Genomic DNA, 19,467 nt, shown 5'->3' with positions numbered 1-19,467 from the left:
TTCAAATAGTCGTATTTGTTTCTTCTCTTTTGATGCTTGCATCTGGAGGATTTGGCAAGCTTTCTGTTGAAAATACCTTCTTAAAACTTCACTCTGATCCGTATTAAAACACTGCTTCTTACCATGCCTGTCACTGATACTACCATACTGTTCTGTTTGTATCCTTGTAGTGACTCTTTGTTTTTTTGATTTTATCATATGTGCTTAGTACAGTGAGGTTGTATTTTAGTGTGATTTAATAAAAAATATTTCAAGAGACAATTTTATTCATTTAAAAAACATCTTTGAAGACAGTATTCTATATCAAATACTCGACTGTCTGATTTGTAGTTGATCAGTTCCAAATGGACTCAAAAACTGAAGTTTTTACACAAGCATGGCTTCTACCATTTGTAGGGTTGGGATTGCAGACTACAGTACATTTACAGATATTCATTAGTTTACCTAATTTTTGTTTTCCTTAATATCTGTAGCTTAAGAAAACAGGATTAAGATAAACATTTATGGAAAGGAAATACGTTGAATTTATACTTCTTTAATTGAATATTTGGAATGCTTTTCCTTTAAGTAGAAGAGTGGCATGTAGAGCTGCATCTCATTAATTGTGGGGTGTGGAGTTATATTCATGGACCTTAAAACAGAACTGTAGGCTGGAAGCAGAACTTCCTTGACAGTTTAGATTTCCCCATAAAGACCAAATTGAGATGACTTAAAAATAAGGCAGAAATTAATTGTCTGCAGATTGGTTATAATAATGGAAATGAAAAAATGAAGAGAAACAGTACTGTGTCAAGTGAATCTTGAGCCACATTAGTTGCTGCTGCCTATTTTTAAACTAAACTACATCAATATTTCATGATCATGTTTTCTATTGATACTTAATTTCAACCATTTAATAAGTGTCATTGAATTGGATTGTGTTCTTTGTTTTGTGGAAGAGGCTTTCTTAATATTTCTTGTTCTGGGAATATTTAAGGCAAGTAAGTACTATATTAAAAGGAATTTCAATACTCTGTTTAAGATGGTAAATCTGATGTACTGTATGAGAAACACAGTATAGCAGCTCTGACACTATTGGATAAATTCTTGATTTTATTTTACGTTTAACATACTTATTTTACCTTTCTTGCAGGCAGTGGCTTCCCAAATCCAAAATGGTTCCCCTTGGGATAGATGAGACCATAGACAAGTTAAAAATGATGGAAGGTCGTAACTCGGGCATACGAAAAGCAGTAAGAGTTGCTTTTGATCGTGCTATGAATCACCTGAGTAGAGTCCATGGAGAGCCAGTCAGTGACTTCAGTGATATTGACTAACAGATTCTACCAAGGCGTGAAAAATACCACACAGACTTGAAATCTACTAATGAACCTCTTTGTCTAAAAGAATGTATTGAAGATACAACCCTTAATTGTTGATTCAGTGGCTGAGTTCTGCAAACTTGAAATAGTTGAGCAATTCTTCTAAATCACCATTGTCATATTGATTAATGATTTTATCGTGTTGTAGTTTGGAGGATTTTCCACTAAGCCCGTTAAAATGTCTTGTTCATAGTGTTCATAATTGTACATAAATGTATATTCAACACTTAAGTTATTCTGATTTTAGAAGTAGGTCTTTAATTCCTTTTATAATTTTGCTGGGGAGGGAGTTGGTTTTTGTTTCCATGCTTTTTACTTATTTTTTTTCTTTCTGAGGTTAAGTTACTGAAGCACCATCTTCCAGCTTGAGGTGTTTAGTGGATCTTAAAGCCTAATATCAAAATGGCATCACATATATGTTTGCCTAAATCATACAATATGGTGCTGCTTGTATAATTCCTTCGTTGGTCTGTAGCTTCTGAAAAAGACTTCTGAATGTTTGTGTAAATCGTTGCTCTTTGCACAAAGTACCGCATATTTAAGATTGATGTAAATTTACAATTACTAATATGTATTTTAAGAAAGGAAGTTGCATTATTTTGGAGGGTACTTTGTGAGAGAGACATCAAGAAAAAAGTTATACTGTGTACATCACTTGCAAATCACCAAAAACACTCCATTGTTGCCCAAAATAACTTTAAGATTGTTTTTGTTTTAAACAAACCTGGCTTAAAGCCTGCAGGCACATTATTTCTTTCAAAACCATATCCCATTTATCTCCCATTGATTTAATTTTGTTGATGTGTGCCTCCCTGTGTTTTATTTATTGTAGAAAATGTATTCATTTGCTTTATAATGAAAAATAAAATTGACAAATATATTGATATGCATTTTTATACAGGCACATGAGAAGACGACTTGCTTTGGGAGAAAAATGTATTGGAAATTGTATAAAATAACTCGATGGTTTGTGTGTAATTTGATTTTTTTGTAACTTGTAATCCTTTTGTTCCAATGAGGGGATTTATGTAACTTTTAATTTAGAACACTTTGGTAGCAATAGAAACTTTGGATACATTTTTGTATGGTACATGTGATGTATATAGAATTAGTACTTTATTTTTATTTTTAAGAAGTAAAGCATTATGTTTGGGCAGGGGGAAGAAGGAGGGTGGGTTTCCAGAACTGCATTTTTATATTAAAAAGAAAAAAAATAAAGTCAAGATATTGATTGTTGTAGCTACTTTATTCCTACCTTCACTGAGATACTGAATTTGTAACAATGAAATTGGCAAGGTATGTTTGCAATGTGATTTATAATAACTCCATTATTTATAAATGCACTGTTTGAACTCTCTTGCAGTGATATCTTAAATACTGTACCAAGTTATATAATATGAAACACCAAATAATGCATATGAATGCACGAAGTATTTATGCCCAGCTTTTTTATAAAGGATTAGCAAATACAGCAAAACCAATACTTTTTAAATCTTTTTTTAAAACTTCATTGAATAGCATACTTCATTGTTAAACCTGCTTGAATCTTTATTTTAAAGGGACGATTACTTTTTAAATAGTTTTTAATGTTTTTATTCTCTATTGTTTGTAATACCCCCTTTAGAAGCTTGAAATAAAATTTCTTTCTCAACTGTTAATTTTGTCCTGAATTTAGCCCCTGAGATTTCGCTGTAGTGCCCATTTTCTTACTCCATGACTAAGTTGCTGCAGAGGTGCTGGTTCAAGAGCCTGATTGTTTTCTTGCTGTGGCATGCAGTGTCATCCTTACTGAGTCCTTTGCATGGTAGGTAATGCTGGTTGTGCTGCACTAGCTGGGACCAGTTGCCTATTTTGGATTCTAATAATTACAAAGATCAGTTAAATAAATTTCAGAAATTATCAACCAAATGGTTTTCTCAGTCTTGATAGTAAGCACAGCTTTAGGGGGAGTAATGATGGCAGGTATTCTGTAAAGACCATTATTGAGGTCTGCTGCTATGACTGAAAAAACAGCCACATCGGGTAAATAAATAAAAGAAAAATTTGGTTGCTTGCCTTAAATAGAACTTCTGTATAATGTCTTCAAGGATATGCGGTATAACTGTGCTCATCGTTGAAGGGAGCTTAATTTGTGCAGTATCGAGACAGTAAAACCACTTGTGATTTGTTAGGACTGCTTGTTAAAGTCATCAAAAACATAGCTTGCATCAGACTGTGTCTTGGACACGTTCTACCAAATATACTCAGATTTGTCGTGTGTGAAACTGGATAATGATTTACAGCCTTAGTCTGGCAAGCAGAGAAAACTTATTTTTAACCTGACAGACCTTGGAAAGCTGAAATTGAAGTTACAATAGAAGTAGGAAAATGATGCTTCAGTACTTGTGTGATAAGAGCTTTGATACCTGGAAACTATGAAGTCCTAGTAAAAAAAAAAACAACACCAAAACCAAAAAAAAAATACAGTTGCAAAAGGATGCATTAGAAAGCTTTCCAAGTTCTCAGCTTCTTTCAATGGTAGCAACATAGGAAGGGAAAAATGAGGCCCTTACTTGAAAACAAAAGCAAAGCATTAATTTCATTATTTCATTGTTCTGTAACAAGGTGTTTTATCATGTCTTCAGTGAAAGCTTTAGTTTGAATTTTGCTCATACTTCCAAGTTTCATTTTCTGGCTTTTTTGTCTTCAGAGACAACTCCATGAGTTCTCGGAGGAGGTAAATTTGCTGCCTTGATCTTGCAGGTGTCTGTATGCACTTAACGGAATACTGAGCTGGAAACCTTCTCTGATTAAAAGAAGCCTGCTAAGCATCCTAATAAACCACGCTGCTTATTCTTTTGATGAAACTGGTATGAAAGGCTACATTGATTCTTGGTTTTATATATGATGGAAGCTGTCCCAGGAATTCGTTCTGGATACTACCTGTGAGAAGGTTGCAGCAGTGACTATAGCTGTTACTTTGGTTTGTACGCCAAAGCTGAATATCATCCAGTGGCTCATCAGATTGGGTTGAAGTATAAAATAATTTCTCAGACTCATCAGTCTTCAGCATGATCTGTGTTTTTTAAGGAATTTTATACGTATTTAGGAAAGGAAGTCCAAGCTCCAAAACTACTTATTTCCAAATGCTTGTGCCTAACCAGGTTCCGTAGTTGAATGTGTGCATATTGCAATGGGCTTCACTACATTGTAGATCAAGTTCTTCCATGACACCATTAATAACTGTAACATAGTCGTAGAGTAGAAATTAATATTGTAGTGGAAGGGAAAAAAAAGAGGAACAGTGTATTGTATCTTACGGATTTTTGGGGGGTGCGTTACGGCTGTGAATGCAGTGTGTAGATTTGCATGTTCACTTCTCTCCTGGTAAAATTATTTCCCGTTAATTTGAGCATTCTGCATGAGAAGCTGAAATGAAGCTTAAACTTATCTTGCATTAAAATGTGAAAAACATGTTATTTAGGGGAAAAGTGTGGATAATTACTTGTTTAAAAAAATGAATTTGTTACCAAACTTGGTGAGTTTCTTGAATGTTTGTTGGTTGTGGTTTTATATTTTTACGCTAGGGGGAGCAACACACACAGATCATCAACATTCACAAAATTAGTATTTTCTTTTCAAGATGGTACTATTAAAAACTTATTGCTTGTAAACAGTTTTTCTGCTTCTGGTATTTGTAGTCCATCAAAACCAGCTTTCTCTGATTTTTATTTTTTTATTTTTTTTAGCCATACAGGTTGTACATAGAACAACTACTCTGGTTTTTCTGTCTCTTACATTGTGTCTAGTTGCTAGTGACAGGTGAGTTACTTTTTACACTGTTTTATTTAGTTGTTGATTTTCTTTTCGCAGGGTTACTGCTTTGGTGGCATTCTATAGTGTTATATACGGAAAAAGACTCAGAGCTGCATGCTGGTAATTATGCACTGCAAGTCAGACACAGCAATCACCACGAAAATGCAAAAGTTTGGAGGTAAAGGTGCAAGATGAAAAAATCCCTCCGTCCTGCAGACTGACGAAGGAACCAGGGAATCGAACTTAGGTCCGATGCGTGATTGTGTGGGTAATGGTCGTTATCAATATAAGGAAAACACTTCAGGTTTTTTGACCTGCATATCTATAACACAAATATAGAAGTGAATTGCAAATGGAGAAAGCAGTTACTATCCACATTTTACTTCACACCTTTCAGTTTATGTTTTTGTATAACATCACTCAGTCAATGGTTTTATCAGTGCTTCCTTGAAATATTTATTTCCTCTAAACCATTTCTTGTAGGAAAAGAGTAAATTTCAAGCTAACACAAGTTTATAAAGTTTAAATTGATAAATAGGCTTTTTTAAACTTTTTCTTAAAATTGATATTTGATGGGAGGGTGCTGTAAATTTTATATGCCAAAATTTACTCTGCTTGTCTTCGTTGGCTCTACACAGAAACTGCTATCAAATCTCTGCTGGTGAGGGAGGAAAATGAAAGATCTTGGCACCTGTACTTGAAGGTTATTTGAGATCCATTTCTCTTAAATGTTTCCATAGTTTTAAAAATTGGAAACTGCAGTCACCCCATTCTATCTTCTGCTAAAACTATATGGAGAGGGGACAGAATATAGAAAATACAACTTTCTGGGATTTTTAACTTTAATTATTCTTTAAAACTTTAAGATTATTCTCAGGAACATCACGTATCCTAGAAAACGGTTCTCCAATCAAACTACTTTGCTGCATCTCTTTGTTGTTTTCACAGTTCATCCAAGTTCAGCTGGTTTTTTTGTTCAGCTGTTTTGGTATCTCTACTGTAACAAGTCAGCACTGCCAGCAAACCAGATAAGTCTCAGCTTCCTGGGCTAGTGTCTAGATGTGCTGAGATCTGTGGCAATGTGGTTTCTATGTCCAGTCTTTGGTTGCTCCTTTTCATGCAGTGAGCCTAAGTATTTCTGGTTTTCCCATTTCCCTCATTACTCTACATTTTAGGATATTATCAGTTTAAACTGTCTTGAGCCATTCTCCACTGTGAACCCAAGGGGGACCTAACAGAATTCTCAGTCCAACTTCCCTAGCAACAGTCCCAAATAACAAAAAATCAGTTTAGCCTACAAAGATGGGCTAGGAGAGCTCATGCATCTTCCTCGTCTGTGTTCAGTTATCATATCCTTCACTACTCTGTTCTTGGCTCTATGAGGATTTTCACATTTTTGTAGCATAAAGGCAAAACAGAAAAAGCTTATCTAAATACATGAAAAATACTAGACAAAGGAAATTGTGTCATTTTAATGGAAAATCTGTTGCTAATAGGTGATGCAAAGATGATGAAGGATTTGGTTTGTTTTGATTTCTTCACAAAGAATTCTTTTGAGATTATGACAGTTCATTTTTTCATACTCATAGTCCCTGATAAAAAGAAGTTCAGAATGTCTTCCTTGACTAATTATTCTTTAGGATATTAGGAGCTTAATTCTCAAGTAGATCAGGAATTACAGGAAGAACATTAGCAATTTTTGTGAGTAGGTCAATGGGGAGCTATAGGAAAAATATTAGCAAATTTCATCATCAACCCACAAAGGATTTTGGGGAACTCTAAAGAATGAGAGAAGTGCTAAAAGTAGTACCTTCTTTTAAAAAGAGGGATTCGGAGAGTTGCCCAACAGTCTTGGTAAAGATGAAAATACTTCAAGGACATGGTGAGAGAAGCAGTGGTGGCTGGAAATGCAATGGCTGAGAGATAGGCAGAGAAGGGGCAACAGTATTTTCCTACTTAGAAAGAGACAAATTATGTAGATTTGTAAGCAGCTGAAGGATTCGGAGAACTTAATTAACTTGAAGTTAATTTTAAAATATTTTTTACTTATGTAGGATAGGATAATAGTCCTAATGGTGTATAAAAGGGGAGGAAATAATTGGAATTACTTTTGAACTCACCAATACTTTTGATGGTTTTCATCATATTTTCTTAGGCAAACAAAAATATCACCGAGAGCAAACAGGCTTTTGAAGAACTGCAGCAGTTCACAGAGTAATTGTCAGTGGTTTGCACATTAGTGAATATTTTTTAATGCTTTTATGCTAAGTAGTACTACAAAACACATGCTAGTCTGGGATGGGGGAGGGTGTGTGTTTACATCTATGTTTTGAATGAACTGTTATTTTGCTTTAGTGTTTCTTTGGCTCATACATTTCTTCCTATTTTGTGTGACTTTTCTGTGATATGTACATCCTAGAATTATCCTTTTTACAGAGTGACACGTAGACTTCACTGAACTAGCCATGAAATGTGGTGCATAAATACCCATAGGGATTTTTTTTATCCCCAGCACAGGGGGAACTTTGAATTAAAGAGATGTTATTTGTCCATTTTTTTCTCCCCACCTTTCAGCACAAGGAAAAGTACTCTTACAAGATAAGCAGAAGGCAAGTAAAACTACAGTCAGGTTCTATATGAACCTAACTGGCAAGCTAACTTCTGTGCCTTTTCTGTAACCTCCATATTTATGATGGTGAAACTGATTAATCCTTAATTTATATGTTTTAGAAGAAAAGTAAAATTTCAGTTACTTCTCTGCACTTCTGCCAGATCATGATTATGGGGAGAATGAATACAAGGTGCTGGTAAGATGTTGATGAACCATGAAGATCGATTTTTCAGATCAACTTCATCAAATAATATGAACTAAGCTAATCTAATTTGCTGCATAATTGTCTGCTTCTTCCCATAGATATTTATTTATTCTGAAAATGTCTAATATGATAATTGTCAGCAGGTGTTTCCAGCTGAGAAAAATACTTGTCTTGGTTGTATTGTTGTTTATATTAGAAAATAGTCCTCACTTTTAATGAAAATGTTACTCTAAAAGAGAATTTCAGCAGTGTAGAAAAGAGGTGGTTGCAAGTGTCTGACTGGAAGAAGAAATGTGCATACGTATTTTGTGTTGTGTTCTTGAAACTCACAGGTTGGTGTATTTTTGTCCTGAGTTTGCATTACTCCCCTTTCAATTAAAGATCCTTAAACCAACTTACTTTGTACTAGGAGACCTCTTAAAATTCCTTTGTTTAGCTTGAATATGATTTGTTACAAGTTATTTGTTTATAATTCTTCCACTATCATAAAACTATTGAAGTGCATGTAAAAGAATTAGTTGGTCTTTAATACATAATGAAATGTACCGACTTTAGTATTAACTAGGATCAAGCAGTCTTGTTTATGGCTTCCTGTACACAACAGTTTTCATCCATATCCTTTGGTGATTGTTTGGGGGAAAAGATAAATGCGTCCATCCAAGAGAACACACAGAAGCCTCTCTTGCGTGAACCCATCCCAGACTTCTTTGTTCCTCTGAAGAATTCTCAGCTCTTAATCAGCTGGCAAATTAGTCTGGGTTGGAATAGACCCCTCAAAATCTTTGAAGCATGATAAGTGCATGAAATATATTTCATAGTTCTAGTTTGTTGGCAGCACAGTTGACCTTTTACCTCTTTTCATTTTATATGCCACCATACATACTGAGTGTTATGAAGACTTTTTTACAGTCTTCTGCTGACTATCAAATCTACAAATTGTGCTCATAATAATTTTTATTCAATCTGCCTCCCTAACCTTGGGAGGTGAGCAATGTTAGGTAAGGTAAATTTGAGGCACCTATGACTAAGTAGATAGACTGACAATGTTTCGCATTTAGCTTTTGACACAAGGTGGAGCTGGCAGTGAAGGATGGACCTCTCTAAACTGGATGTAAATTCCTGGGTATTACATGTTATTGTGCTCAAAATAAGTCCTGTTTCTCAGAGCTGGGGTTGTTGACTCTGGGGGTTTTCAGTGTGATAAGTGGAGGTTTGTGTCGAACTGCTAAAAACATGGTAGGTGCTTGGGGTGTCACAGAATCACAGAATGGTTGAGATTGGCAGGAACTTGTGGTGGTAACTGATCAAACTCCCCCTGCTCCAGCTGAGCCACCCAAACATAGTTGCCCAGCTCCATGTCTGAAAAACTTTTGAATATCTGTAAGAGTGGAGGCTCCACAATGGCTCTGGGCAACCTGTGTCAGTGCTTGGTCACCTTCACAGTGAAAAAACATTTACTGATGTTCAACAGGACCTCCTGTATTTCAGTTTTTGCCTGTTGCCTTTGATCCTGTCTCTGGGTACCACTGGGAAGAGCCTGGCTCTGCCTTCTTTGCACCCCTCCTTTCAGGTATATATATACACTGTTAAGATGCTTCTGAGCCTTCCCTTCTCCAGGCTGAATGGCACCAACTCCCTCAGATTTTTCTCATAGGAGAGATGCTCCTGTCTATTCATTATTCTTATGGGGCCCTTCATTAGGCTTTCTCTGGTATGTCCATGTCTCTCTTGTAGTGGGAAGCCCAGAACTGGACACAGTACTCCATTTGTGGTCTCACTGGCACTGAACAGAAGGGAAGGATCACCTCCCTCAGCCTGCCGGTAATGCTTTGGCTAATGCAGCCCAGGATATCATTAGCCTTCTACGTGAAGGTTGTCTCACTTTTCAGTGTGCAGAGTTCCCAGAAGTTTTGTTACAGGGTTAAATTATGAGGTACTTTGGGGAAGGTAGGAAATGGTACAAAAAAGCAATCATGTCTTCTATTCTTTTTGTAGGACTTATTTAAAAAAGATATAATGATGGTCTTCCTAAAGATATTCTTTTTAAGGTTTCCTCTTCAGCATGTTTGTAAGTACATTTTATAACCAAAATAATTTAAACAGGTATCATTTTATCTTGTGAAATAAGGATTACTTAAATTAAAAAAGGGCAAGTTTTATTTACCATAACTTTTTCTTTTACAATAATTCTGAATTATAATGCTACCATCAAAATCTATTCTTCCTCAACAGTTTCTCTTTCGCTGAAAATGAGGTTTATAACAGCAAACCAATACATGCTAGAATGCATTAAAATGGAGAGCATCACAAGATGTTTCACAGAAGACAGCTAATTTCCTGGAGTTTAGACAATCCTTATCCCAGTGCTCTGTGCAGCTGTGTTTTCTTTCTGCAATTGATGCAGTGCATCAGGGCATGAGCAAAGGAAGAAAGAAAACTTTCTACAATGGATTTGACGTGGTTGTTGAAGCAGCAGGGGAGAGGCAACCAGGCATTAAAATCTAACTGGACAAATCAACGAAAAAGATAGCTTAATGATTTTGTGACAGGATCTGTGCAATTGAATGATTTGCAATAACAGGTGATTGCCCTTGATGGTCCAGGTTTCTTAAACTCTGTGTTGCTAATTCCTAATTGTTAAGCTGTCCCATGACAAGTATGATTTGAGTTTCACTTTTTAGCTAATCTTCGTAAATTTAGTTTTACTATGAATGATTTTCACCCTCTCCCTCAATTCAGACATTAAAATAAAGCCAGAATAAGTCAACAGAATTAGTGGTTCCCAAGATGAGTAAAACAAACATGCTGGGTTTTTTTCCGTCCTTTTTGTTTATTTACTCTCACATTCTGTCTATTATTCACCTCATAATATTTTGCATTTTTAGAAGAGTAGTTGTGGTGGTGTTCATGCAAGGCATATAATTTAGAGGTATAAAAGTTCTAGTTTATTAATAATAGTATTTTAGGTAAATAAAAATATATAAACCAATATTGTGGGGTTTTTCTGTTTTCCAGAAGATCTTCTGGAATGGATAGAAGAACACTTCTCATTAGAATAAGCAGTAAGAGAGAACTGTTAGCAGTTAGAGATGTTACTCATTTACTTGGTTTATCAGAGGTTATTTCTGGTGACCAGAAAAAAAAAAAAAAGACAAATAAAACTGAACATGATGAACAACAGTGAAACAGTTGTTATTTAACCAAGTCCTAATGTCTAGGCAAGGAAAAGGAGGCTGCACAGAAAATAGGGATAGAGTTCCCATTTTAAAGTCAGAGTAAAAATAAGTAAGGCCAAAGGCATTAGCAGCAGTAGACAGTCACACAACACCTCTTCCAGAGCCTTGTATGCCAGAAACTCTGCTTATGCTGCTTATTACTGTACCTTGCTCAAAGTATCTATCAAATCTCTCATGCTTCCTATAAGCTACTTGCATAAAAATAAACCATTAGCATTTTAACACCTCAGTAATAAAAAGTTTTGGCTTTGAAAGCTCTGGTCTTGTTTCATATTTAACATTCAACATTCAGTGTTTTCATTAATCTTAGTTAGTGTGACACTATCTTCTTTGTTTAAGTTTACAAGAGTTGACAGTGATGTATTCAGGGTTAGGTGTAGTTAATGAATTACACAAGTCTTTTTTATTACCTGCCTTTCTAGAAAGTAGTTTCTGAGACAGTCTGAAGCTCATCTTAGCTCTTGTATTCAACTCTTTTTAATGCTAGCCATATGTGTACAGCTATAGAACAGATGTCCTTGGAAAGTAAAAAAAAAAACCAGTTACAAAGCCGAAGACAAGCCTGCTTAGCTGTTGTGTTTTCAGAAAGAGAACATGTAAAATCTTTGCAGTAGATATTTGTCCACTTAAGTGCCTGTAATAAAATCGCCACTATCTTTTCTGATCTTCATGAGATCGGTTATAAAATGAAGTCAGAGACCGTATGCCTGTAAGCTTAGAGGACCACTTATTGATTAATTCGAATGCAATCATGAGGGAAACCAGCCAAGTTCAGAAATAGCTGCCTCCCATATCATGACCACATCCAAAAAGAAGAAAAGATGGGTTATAGTTGTAGACTACTCCTTTCTGAGGGGAACAGAGGGTCCGATATGTTGGACAGACCTTCCTCTTAGGGAAGCCTGGGGCCTCAGTTAAAGATGTCACTATGAAACACCCTAGCCTGGTACAGCCCTCAGACTATTGCCTATTACTGCTCTTCCATGTGGGTAGTAACGAAGCTGCAATGCATAGTCCAGGAGCAATCAAAAGGGACCATTGGACAGTTGGTAAGGGACGCTGCAGCATGAGTTATTTTTTCCTTATCTTCCAGTTGCAGGCAGCAACATTGGAAGACACAGATGCACCTGACTAGCTCCATGACTGGTGTCACTACCACAGTTAGGGGTTTTTCAGTAACAGGATACTGTATCCCCAAGCTTGCTGGCATCAGATGGGATTCGTCTTTCTCAAAGGCAGAAGGTCTTTGCTCAGGAGCTTGTGGGGCTCATAGACAGAGCTTTAAGCAAGACTTGAAAGGAAGGGGGATAATATCCTTGTATTACATGTGATGAGCTGAGGGGTGACACATCAGGGCTAGAGGGGTAGGGTGCTAGTGCGGGCCCTCAGCCTGTTACTCTGACACACACTGGCTACACTGCAACACACTTGAAGTCTAATGGGGATGAGCCAGGTAATAGAAGCCAACAGGGAAACATCGATGAAATTCCTGAAAGTAATTAAGAGTTCCTCTTCTAAGAAGCTTATACAGCTGAAGTGCTTCTAGACCAATGCACACAACATAGGCAGCAAACAGGAGTTGGAAGCCACGGTACTGATAGAAAGCTATGACTTGGTTGCCATTACTGAAGCTCAGAGCGACAAATCCCATGGCCGGACCACTGTTATTGATAGCTACAGGCTGTTCTGAGTAGACAGGTGAGAACAAAGGGGTGGAGTCGCTGCCCTCTGCATCAAGAAGAAGGAGAATCTCCATCCTTTGCTGGACACAGGGGGAAGAGTAGTGACAAAGGACAAGGATAAGGCTGAGGTGCTTAATGGCTTCTTTGCCTCAGTCTTTAATAGTAAGGTGAGATGTTCCCTGGATACTCAACCTCGTGAGCCAGTAGACAAGGAGGAAGAGCAGAATAAAGCTCCCCTCATCCATGAGGAAATGGTTAGAGAACTACTTGGCCAGTTAGACATTCACAAGTCTATGAGGCCACATGGGATTCAACTGAGGATATTGAGGGAGCTGGCAGAGGTCCTTGCGAAACCCCTTTCCATCATCTTCCAGCAGTCCTGGTTAAGTGGGGAAATTCCACTGGACTGGAGGCTGGCAGATCTTATACCCATTTACAAGAAGGGACAAAGGGAGGATCCAGGAAACTACAGGCCTGTCAGTCTGACCTCAGTGCCAGGGAAGTTCACGGAGCAGGTCATCTTGAGTGCTATCACAAAGCACACGCAGGACAACCAGGTGATCAAACCCACTCAGTGAGGGTATATGAAAGGCAGGTCCTGATAAACTAAACTGATCGCCTTCTATGACAAGGTGACCCGCTTCATAGATGAGGGAAAAGCTGTGGACATAGTGCACCTGGACTTTAGAAAAGCCTTTGACAGCATTTCTCACAGTTTTCTGCTTGATCACATGGCCACATACAAAAGTGGGCAACAACTTAAGGATACTGCCCATGCTTGGCAGCAGAGGTGAAATTCTTCTTAAATTGTGCATGTAAGTGCAACAAAAATTGCTAGCTGGGATGACCCCACATTTGGGCCATGTATACTTGATGTGTGCATAGACAGATACATTTTTTGTGATACTATGAAGGTACTTTTAGTGATCATTAAAGGGAACTGCACTTCCAGTGCTTGTGTTCAGCTTTATATGGTGTTGCTTATCCTGATGCTTGGGCTTCTGATCTCTTGCTTGTGTCTGCTCTGATATTGCACCATGCCCTGTACCCTTCTTGGGACTTGCCTGTAATTTAGATGTGATAGAAGAATGTAATAGGAGGTGACGTTTCTCTGGCTAACACATAATGGAGTGAAGCAGAAACTCAGTGAGTTGTCCAAAGCCATAGAGGAAGCCAGAGGCAGAGCTAGGAACTGAACTGAACACACCTCTAGCTCAACTCCAAATTATGTCTTCTTTTCAATCAGCTGGTAAATCTGGAACTTAATCACTACCTCAGCTGCTGAGTGAATTTTGTTAGAAAAAGAAGTGTGTGGTGGATTGACCACACCCAGTGGCAAGGTACGTGCACAGCTTCTCCATCACTCCCTGCTCCCAGTGGGATGGGGGAGGGCAGAGGAAGAGCAAAAGTGAGAAAACTTATGGGTCAAGATAAAGACAGTTTAATAAATGAATATGGAATATGCCTTTGGCCATTTCAGGTCAACAGTCTTGTCTGTGTCCCCTCCCAGCCTCTTGCCCGGTCCCAGCCTACTCACGTGAAGGAGCAAAATGAAAAACAGAGATTTGGATGCTGTGCAAACACTGCTTAGTAACAGCCAAAACACTGCTGAGTTATCAGCATTGTTTTAGTCACAAATCCAAAACACAGCAGGATGCAGACTGCTGTGAAGAAAATTAACTATATTCCAACCAGACCCTGTACCAAATGTTTGAGGTTTTTCAGTTTGGCTTCATCTTGCATCAGCATGAAAGGTAGTGTTAAGATAAAAATTTATATTGGTTTTTAAGGCAGTAATTCTCAGAGTAATCCAATGGGATACAGGAGACTCAGATTTAAGGTCCCACTTTGGACTTGGCACAGGTACATAACTGTGAAACCTCTGTGTTCCATTTACATCCTGTGGACACTGAACTCAAGCTCCTGTTATGCCAACCATCCATCCTGTAAATAGAAGCCTTTCAAAAAAAGCTTTGTTGAAATTAATATACTTCAATGAAAAATTAAAATTGTTACAAAACACAGCTTAATAGTCTCATTGAAAAGTTTCTCATCAGTATAGTTATCTATGTCAGCCTCTCATCTACCCATGAACTGTGACGATCTGATGTGAAGTGCAATATAAAATATTTTTTATAAAACAGATACTAATAGATCCTTCTCTATTTATTTCTATATTCACTGCTGGTATTTGCTGTTCCCAGTATACAATCTATACTGGTATGCCATGACAGGATTGAAATAAACGTAAGTTCTATAGTGCTTTCTGGGAATGTATTTGGGAACTACCAAAACATAATTCATGCATGTAGTTAAAGAGTTCAAAATCATCTGTACTGTGTTTGAAGTTATGGATTTTTGCTCTTCTCTGCTGCTTCATTTAGAAACTGTATTTCCATTTCTTTGCCTGCTGATTGAAATATAAATGTTTTAACTTTCGACGTAAGTGCATTTTGTACTGCTAGATCTCTGGGCTAAAAGATGACAAGTTGTTAAGTATGATTCCTGAAATGTATGTTAAAGTAGTAAAAAGAGGAAAAAAGCCCAACCTTATTTTGGAAAAGTAGAGGCACTGAGTATTAATCAGATGATAGCACTAAATTAACAAAATGTTCTTTATGGGATTTGAGTAGTTCATCCTGATGGATGAGATGCTTGCTTAGTATAAATGCATTACAAATATGTAGGAGAGCTATCGTAGGCATAATTTTTCTTGTGGAAAACTTTTCTCATTAAGACAAGCATATTGTGAAAACATATTAAAAGTATAAACTGCTTATGTGTCTTTCAAAAACATAATCCATTTGCACGAAATGAGTACAACCTCAGTTAGATAATTCTCCCTCAGAAGTAAGATATAAATGCCTTAAAAGGCTGAATTTTGCCCAGATGTAAAGTTTAGGCTAAAATTTGTATATTGTTACTGAAAAATTACAGCCACAGGCTAAAATTTGGTACAACAAAAGGTTACATTTAACTCCTTTACTCTGTTAAAGTGTTTGCTTGCTCATGTTGTTGTTTAAAGGAGTCATGGAAGTATAAGCACAGAAAACTTGCTCTGTGAGTTTGTTTGATATAAGTGAACTGAATTGTGAATGCAAGAGGAAATGAAAATGTTTACTCTGAAGGAGGTGAACAAACTGAGCAAATCTTCAGCATGGGACTTTTACCATTACTCCGTGTGAGGTTAAGAAGGTGCAGAAGACACAGTTCATCTAGATTCTGCTCTGTACACCCCAACAGGCCTGCTGAAGTAAGCGGTCTTAATTTTTAAGACTAATGCTAAGGCATTTACAACTGCTTGATAATACATACCAAATAAATTTTGAAGTAGAAATTTGATTATATTTCTTGTATGATTTTTTTAAAAACAATACATATTACAGACAAATACAAGTCTGGAAAGATGTCAGATTCCAAACAATATACTACAACTAGCAGTTCAAACAGAATAAATATATAGAAATAATATAAAGTTAGTTATAACATTTTATTTTTCAGTAAATATGCCTGCATTCTGCAAACTAGAACAAGTTCAATTTGTTTTTGTAAATTAATGCTTTTTAGATTAACACTTTTTGGATTATGGACCATTTGTATGAAAATATTATAACATGTAAAATCGTCTTTCACTTAATTTGTTACTATTTCTGTGGTTTAATTCATGCAGTTTAGAAAGGAGAGGCAGTTTGCAGTGTTCTTCAACTTTAACTGAAATCACTGAGTGGAGTTAATGCTAATGATGTCTAAGGATCAGATAGATAATAGCAATGTCAATAGGCCTTTGGCAGAGAAAGCTGATAATGTACTAAGACTAAATTATGAATGTTAACTATTTAGAAGATCATGGAAAGCTCTAGGGTGTGACAGAATTAAATCCTGACTTGTACTCTAAGGAAGATATGCTGGCAAAGGATAAGTCTCTGGGTCATAAGTATTATGCTCTAGTGTTAGTATTATGGTCTGCCAGAGAAAGACTCACTTTTCATTTAAAATAGTTCATTTTATCAAAAAAGGTCATTATGCTGAACCCCAGACTTCCATGAACTATAGAAATTTTACCCTTGAGTTTGTAAATTTTCTGAGATTCAAGACATATGTTTTAGTTAACCTATTGTATTGGGTTTGCATGGCAAGGTTTTGGTAGCAAGGGGCTGTGGGGGTGGTTTCTATGAGAAGATGCCAGATGGTTTTTGGTGTCCAGTAGTGCCAATGCCAGCCAGCTCCAAAAACGACCCACCATGGGCCAGAGCTGGGCCAATCATTGACGGTGACATTGTCTCTGTAGTAATATGTTTAAGAAGAGGAAATCCAGCTATGCAAAAGCAGCCAGAAAGAGGAATGAGAATATGTGAGAGAAACAACACCAAGGTCAGTAAAGAAGGAGGTGTCGGGGGGAAATGCTCTATGCGCTGTATTCCCCTGCAATCTGTGGTGAAAACCATGGTGAGGCAGGCTGTCCCCCCCTGCAGCCCATGGATGTCCATGGTAGAGCAGATATTCATCTGCAGCCCCTGGAGGACCTCACACTGGAACAGATGGATGTGCCTGAAGTAGGCTGTGACCTAATGGGAAGCCCATGCTGGAATAGGATCTTGGCTGGACTTGTGACCCCTTAGGGGACCCACGCTGGAGCAATTTGTTCCTGAAGGACTGCAGCCCATGGAAACAACCCACACTGGAGCAGTGATGACTAACTGCAGCCCACGGGAAGGACTCGTGTTGGAGAAGTTTGTGAGGGACTGTCTCCCATAGGAAGGACCTCATGCTGGAGGAGGGGAAGAAAACCTGGAGGAAGGAGTGGCAGAGAAGATGTGTGATGAACTGGCTGCAAACCCCATTCCTTGGAGGGGGAGGAGAAAGAGAAAGCTGGAGTGAAGTTGGGCTTGGGAGGAAGGGAAGGGTGGGAGGAAGGAGTTTTAAGATTTGTTTTTCTCATTATCCTACTCCGATTTGACTGGAAGGAAATTAAATTAATTTCCCCAACTCGGGTCTATTTTGCCTGTAACTATACTTGGTGAGTAATGTCCCTGTGCTTATCTTGAGCTGTGATACTTATATATTTTCTCTCTCCTGTCCTGCTGAGGAGAGGGAGTGATAGAACGGCTTGGTGAGCCCCTGGCATCCAGCCAGGGTCAACCTCCCACCACTCATCAAGGAAGCAACCCTCGTGGTCCCATTAGGCTGGCAGTAACCATCTGGGATAGATACATGAAATCAACTCTGTGCCCTGCTTGACTTTGCCAAAGAATCTGAAGGCAGCTGTGCTCCATGTGATGCAGATGTCTTCACCGCTGTATTCATGGCTGCAGGGCAAGCAGTCAGGTCTGGTTTGGTTTTCTGGTGGGGCTGCTGACATTTGTCAAGTTTTAAACTGCTTCTGCAAAGATTCACACTATAGGTCAGGAAACAAACGTGAGATAGAAGATATCTGGATTTAGATTGTCTTCCTGATAAATATTAAGTTGCTTGTTTAAAGTTGGCTAACTTCAGCAGCAGCGAGAAAGACCCTTCCCACTATAGGCAAAATAATTAACCATGATGATTTAAGGTAATCTGTGTGACTTTGCTTTGGAACAAGAAAGCAATGCTGACCCAGGGATATCCTCTACTCAGCAGGCAACGGCTGTTCATTTCTGTCTTTTAGTCTTTATTTTATGTGATACATTGAGTCCTGGAGAGCCTAAAGCCTTTTGATGGTCTCCTTGCAGACCCTATAAAGGTTTACAGAGAGAAGGGGCCCTTAGGTAAGCAATTAATTCTATAGATTTTCAAGGACTTCAAGTGAAAAGCTTAGGTTTAAATCAGCAGGTAATTTAGATATTTTCATTTTTTTCTCTGACATTTTCCATGGAGTAAATAACTAGAAGGCAATTTTTATCTCAGATTGAAGATTTGAATCATTTTCTATAATAACTAAATTTACTTTTTTGAAAAATATTGAGTTTCTTCCTAACTGACTTTTCCTCTGCAACAGAAATCCCATCCAGATATCTATAAAAGTACTAGAGCCCAATGCTCTAAGCTGCTACAACTCGAATGTACAGCCAGTTATCTGAATATTATGGTATATTTTCATCCCTGCTGGATCATTCCTGTTGCAGAATCAGCATAGTTTGGGAATGCCATTTAGTAACTTTTTAAAAAAATGTTTTCCGAATTTATTTTTAAACCACTTGCAGAGCCCTATTATTCCCCACTGTCCACAACCAGACCAGGTAGAACTAACTCCACTTTCCCTGGTTCCTGATCATTAAGCTGCTGTTTCTACATGCTGATTCATCATTACCTGTCCAACTTATCAAAATACATTAGCTAGAGTTTCTTCTAAAATTTAGTGAAATAATTGAGTGACTTTTCATTAAATCTGTATTTGCTGGGTTGATGGACTGCAGATCTTTCCATCCAGAGTATAAAGACTAGCATAGCACAGTTTGGAAGAACATGATGCTAAAGCAGATATTTTAAGGCAGTTGTTCTTCTACTGTTAAGAAAGACTTTAAAGGGCTAAAAAACCTCAACGACTGAGCAGTGACTGTTTTATCAGATTCAAAAAAGTGCTGCTTCTCTTCCATAT

At 37.5% G+C, this 19,467-nt stretch overlaps 1 protein-coding gene across 5 annotated transcripts in view; it reads left to right on the top strand.

Annotated features, from left to right (window-relative positions):
• BRD1 (bromodomain containing 1) overlaps nt 1-3,188 on the top strand; it is a 67,092-nt gene extending 63,904 nt beyond the window's left edge. For 2 of the 5 annotated variants that reach the window (XM_069850169.1, XM_069850161.1), the window contains exon 13: nt 1,133-3,186. In XM_069850169.1, coding sequence (XP_069706270.1) covers nt 1,133-1,316 — 184 coding nt within the window. In that variant the 3' untranslated portion in view covers nt 1,317-3,186. Of the gene's footprint in view, nt 1-1,132 lie in introns of all 5 variants that reach the window. The other 3 variants (XM_069850179.1, XM_069850153.1, XM_069850188.1) reach the window with 3 other exon arrangements.
• Nucleotides 3,189-19,467: the final 16,279 nt, after the last annotated feature.

This window comes from Phaenicophaeus curvirostris, chromosome 1 (genome assembly GCF_032191515.1).
Source record: "Phaenicophaeus curvirostris isolate KB17595 chromosome 1, BPBGC_Pcur_1.0, whole genome shotgun sequence".
In the NCBI taxonomy this organism is placed as follows: Eukaryota; Metazoa; Chordata; class Aves; order Cuculiformes; family Cuculidae; genus Phaenicophaeus; species Phaenicophaeus curvirostris.
The sequence above is the reverse complement of the archived record's forward strand: the minus strand, read 5'-3'. Positions and strand labels throughout refer to the sequence as shown.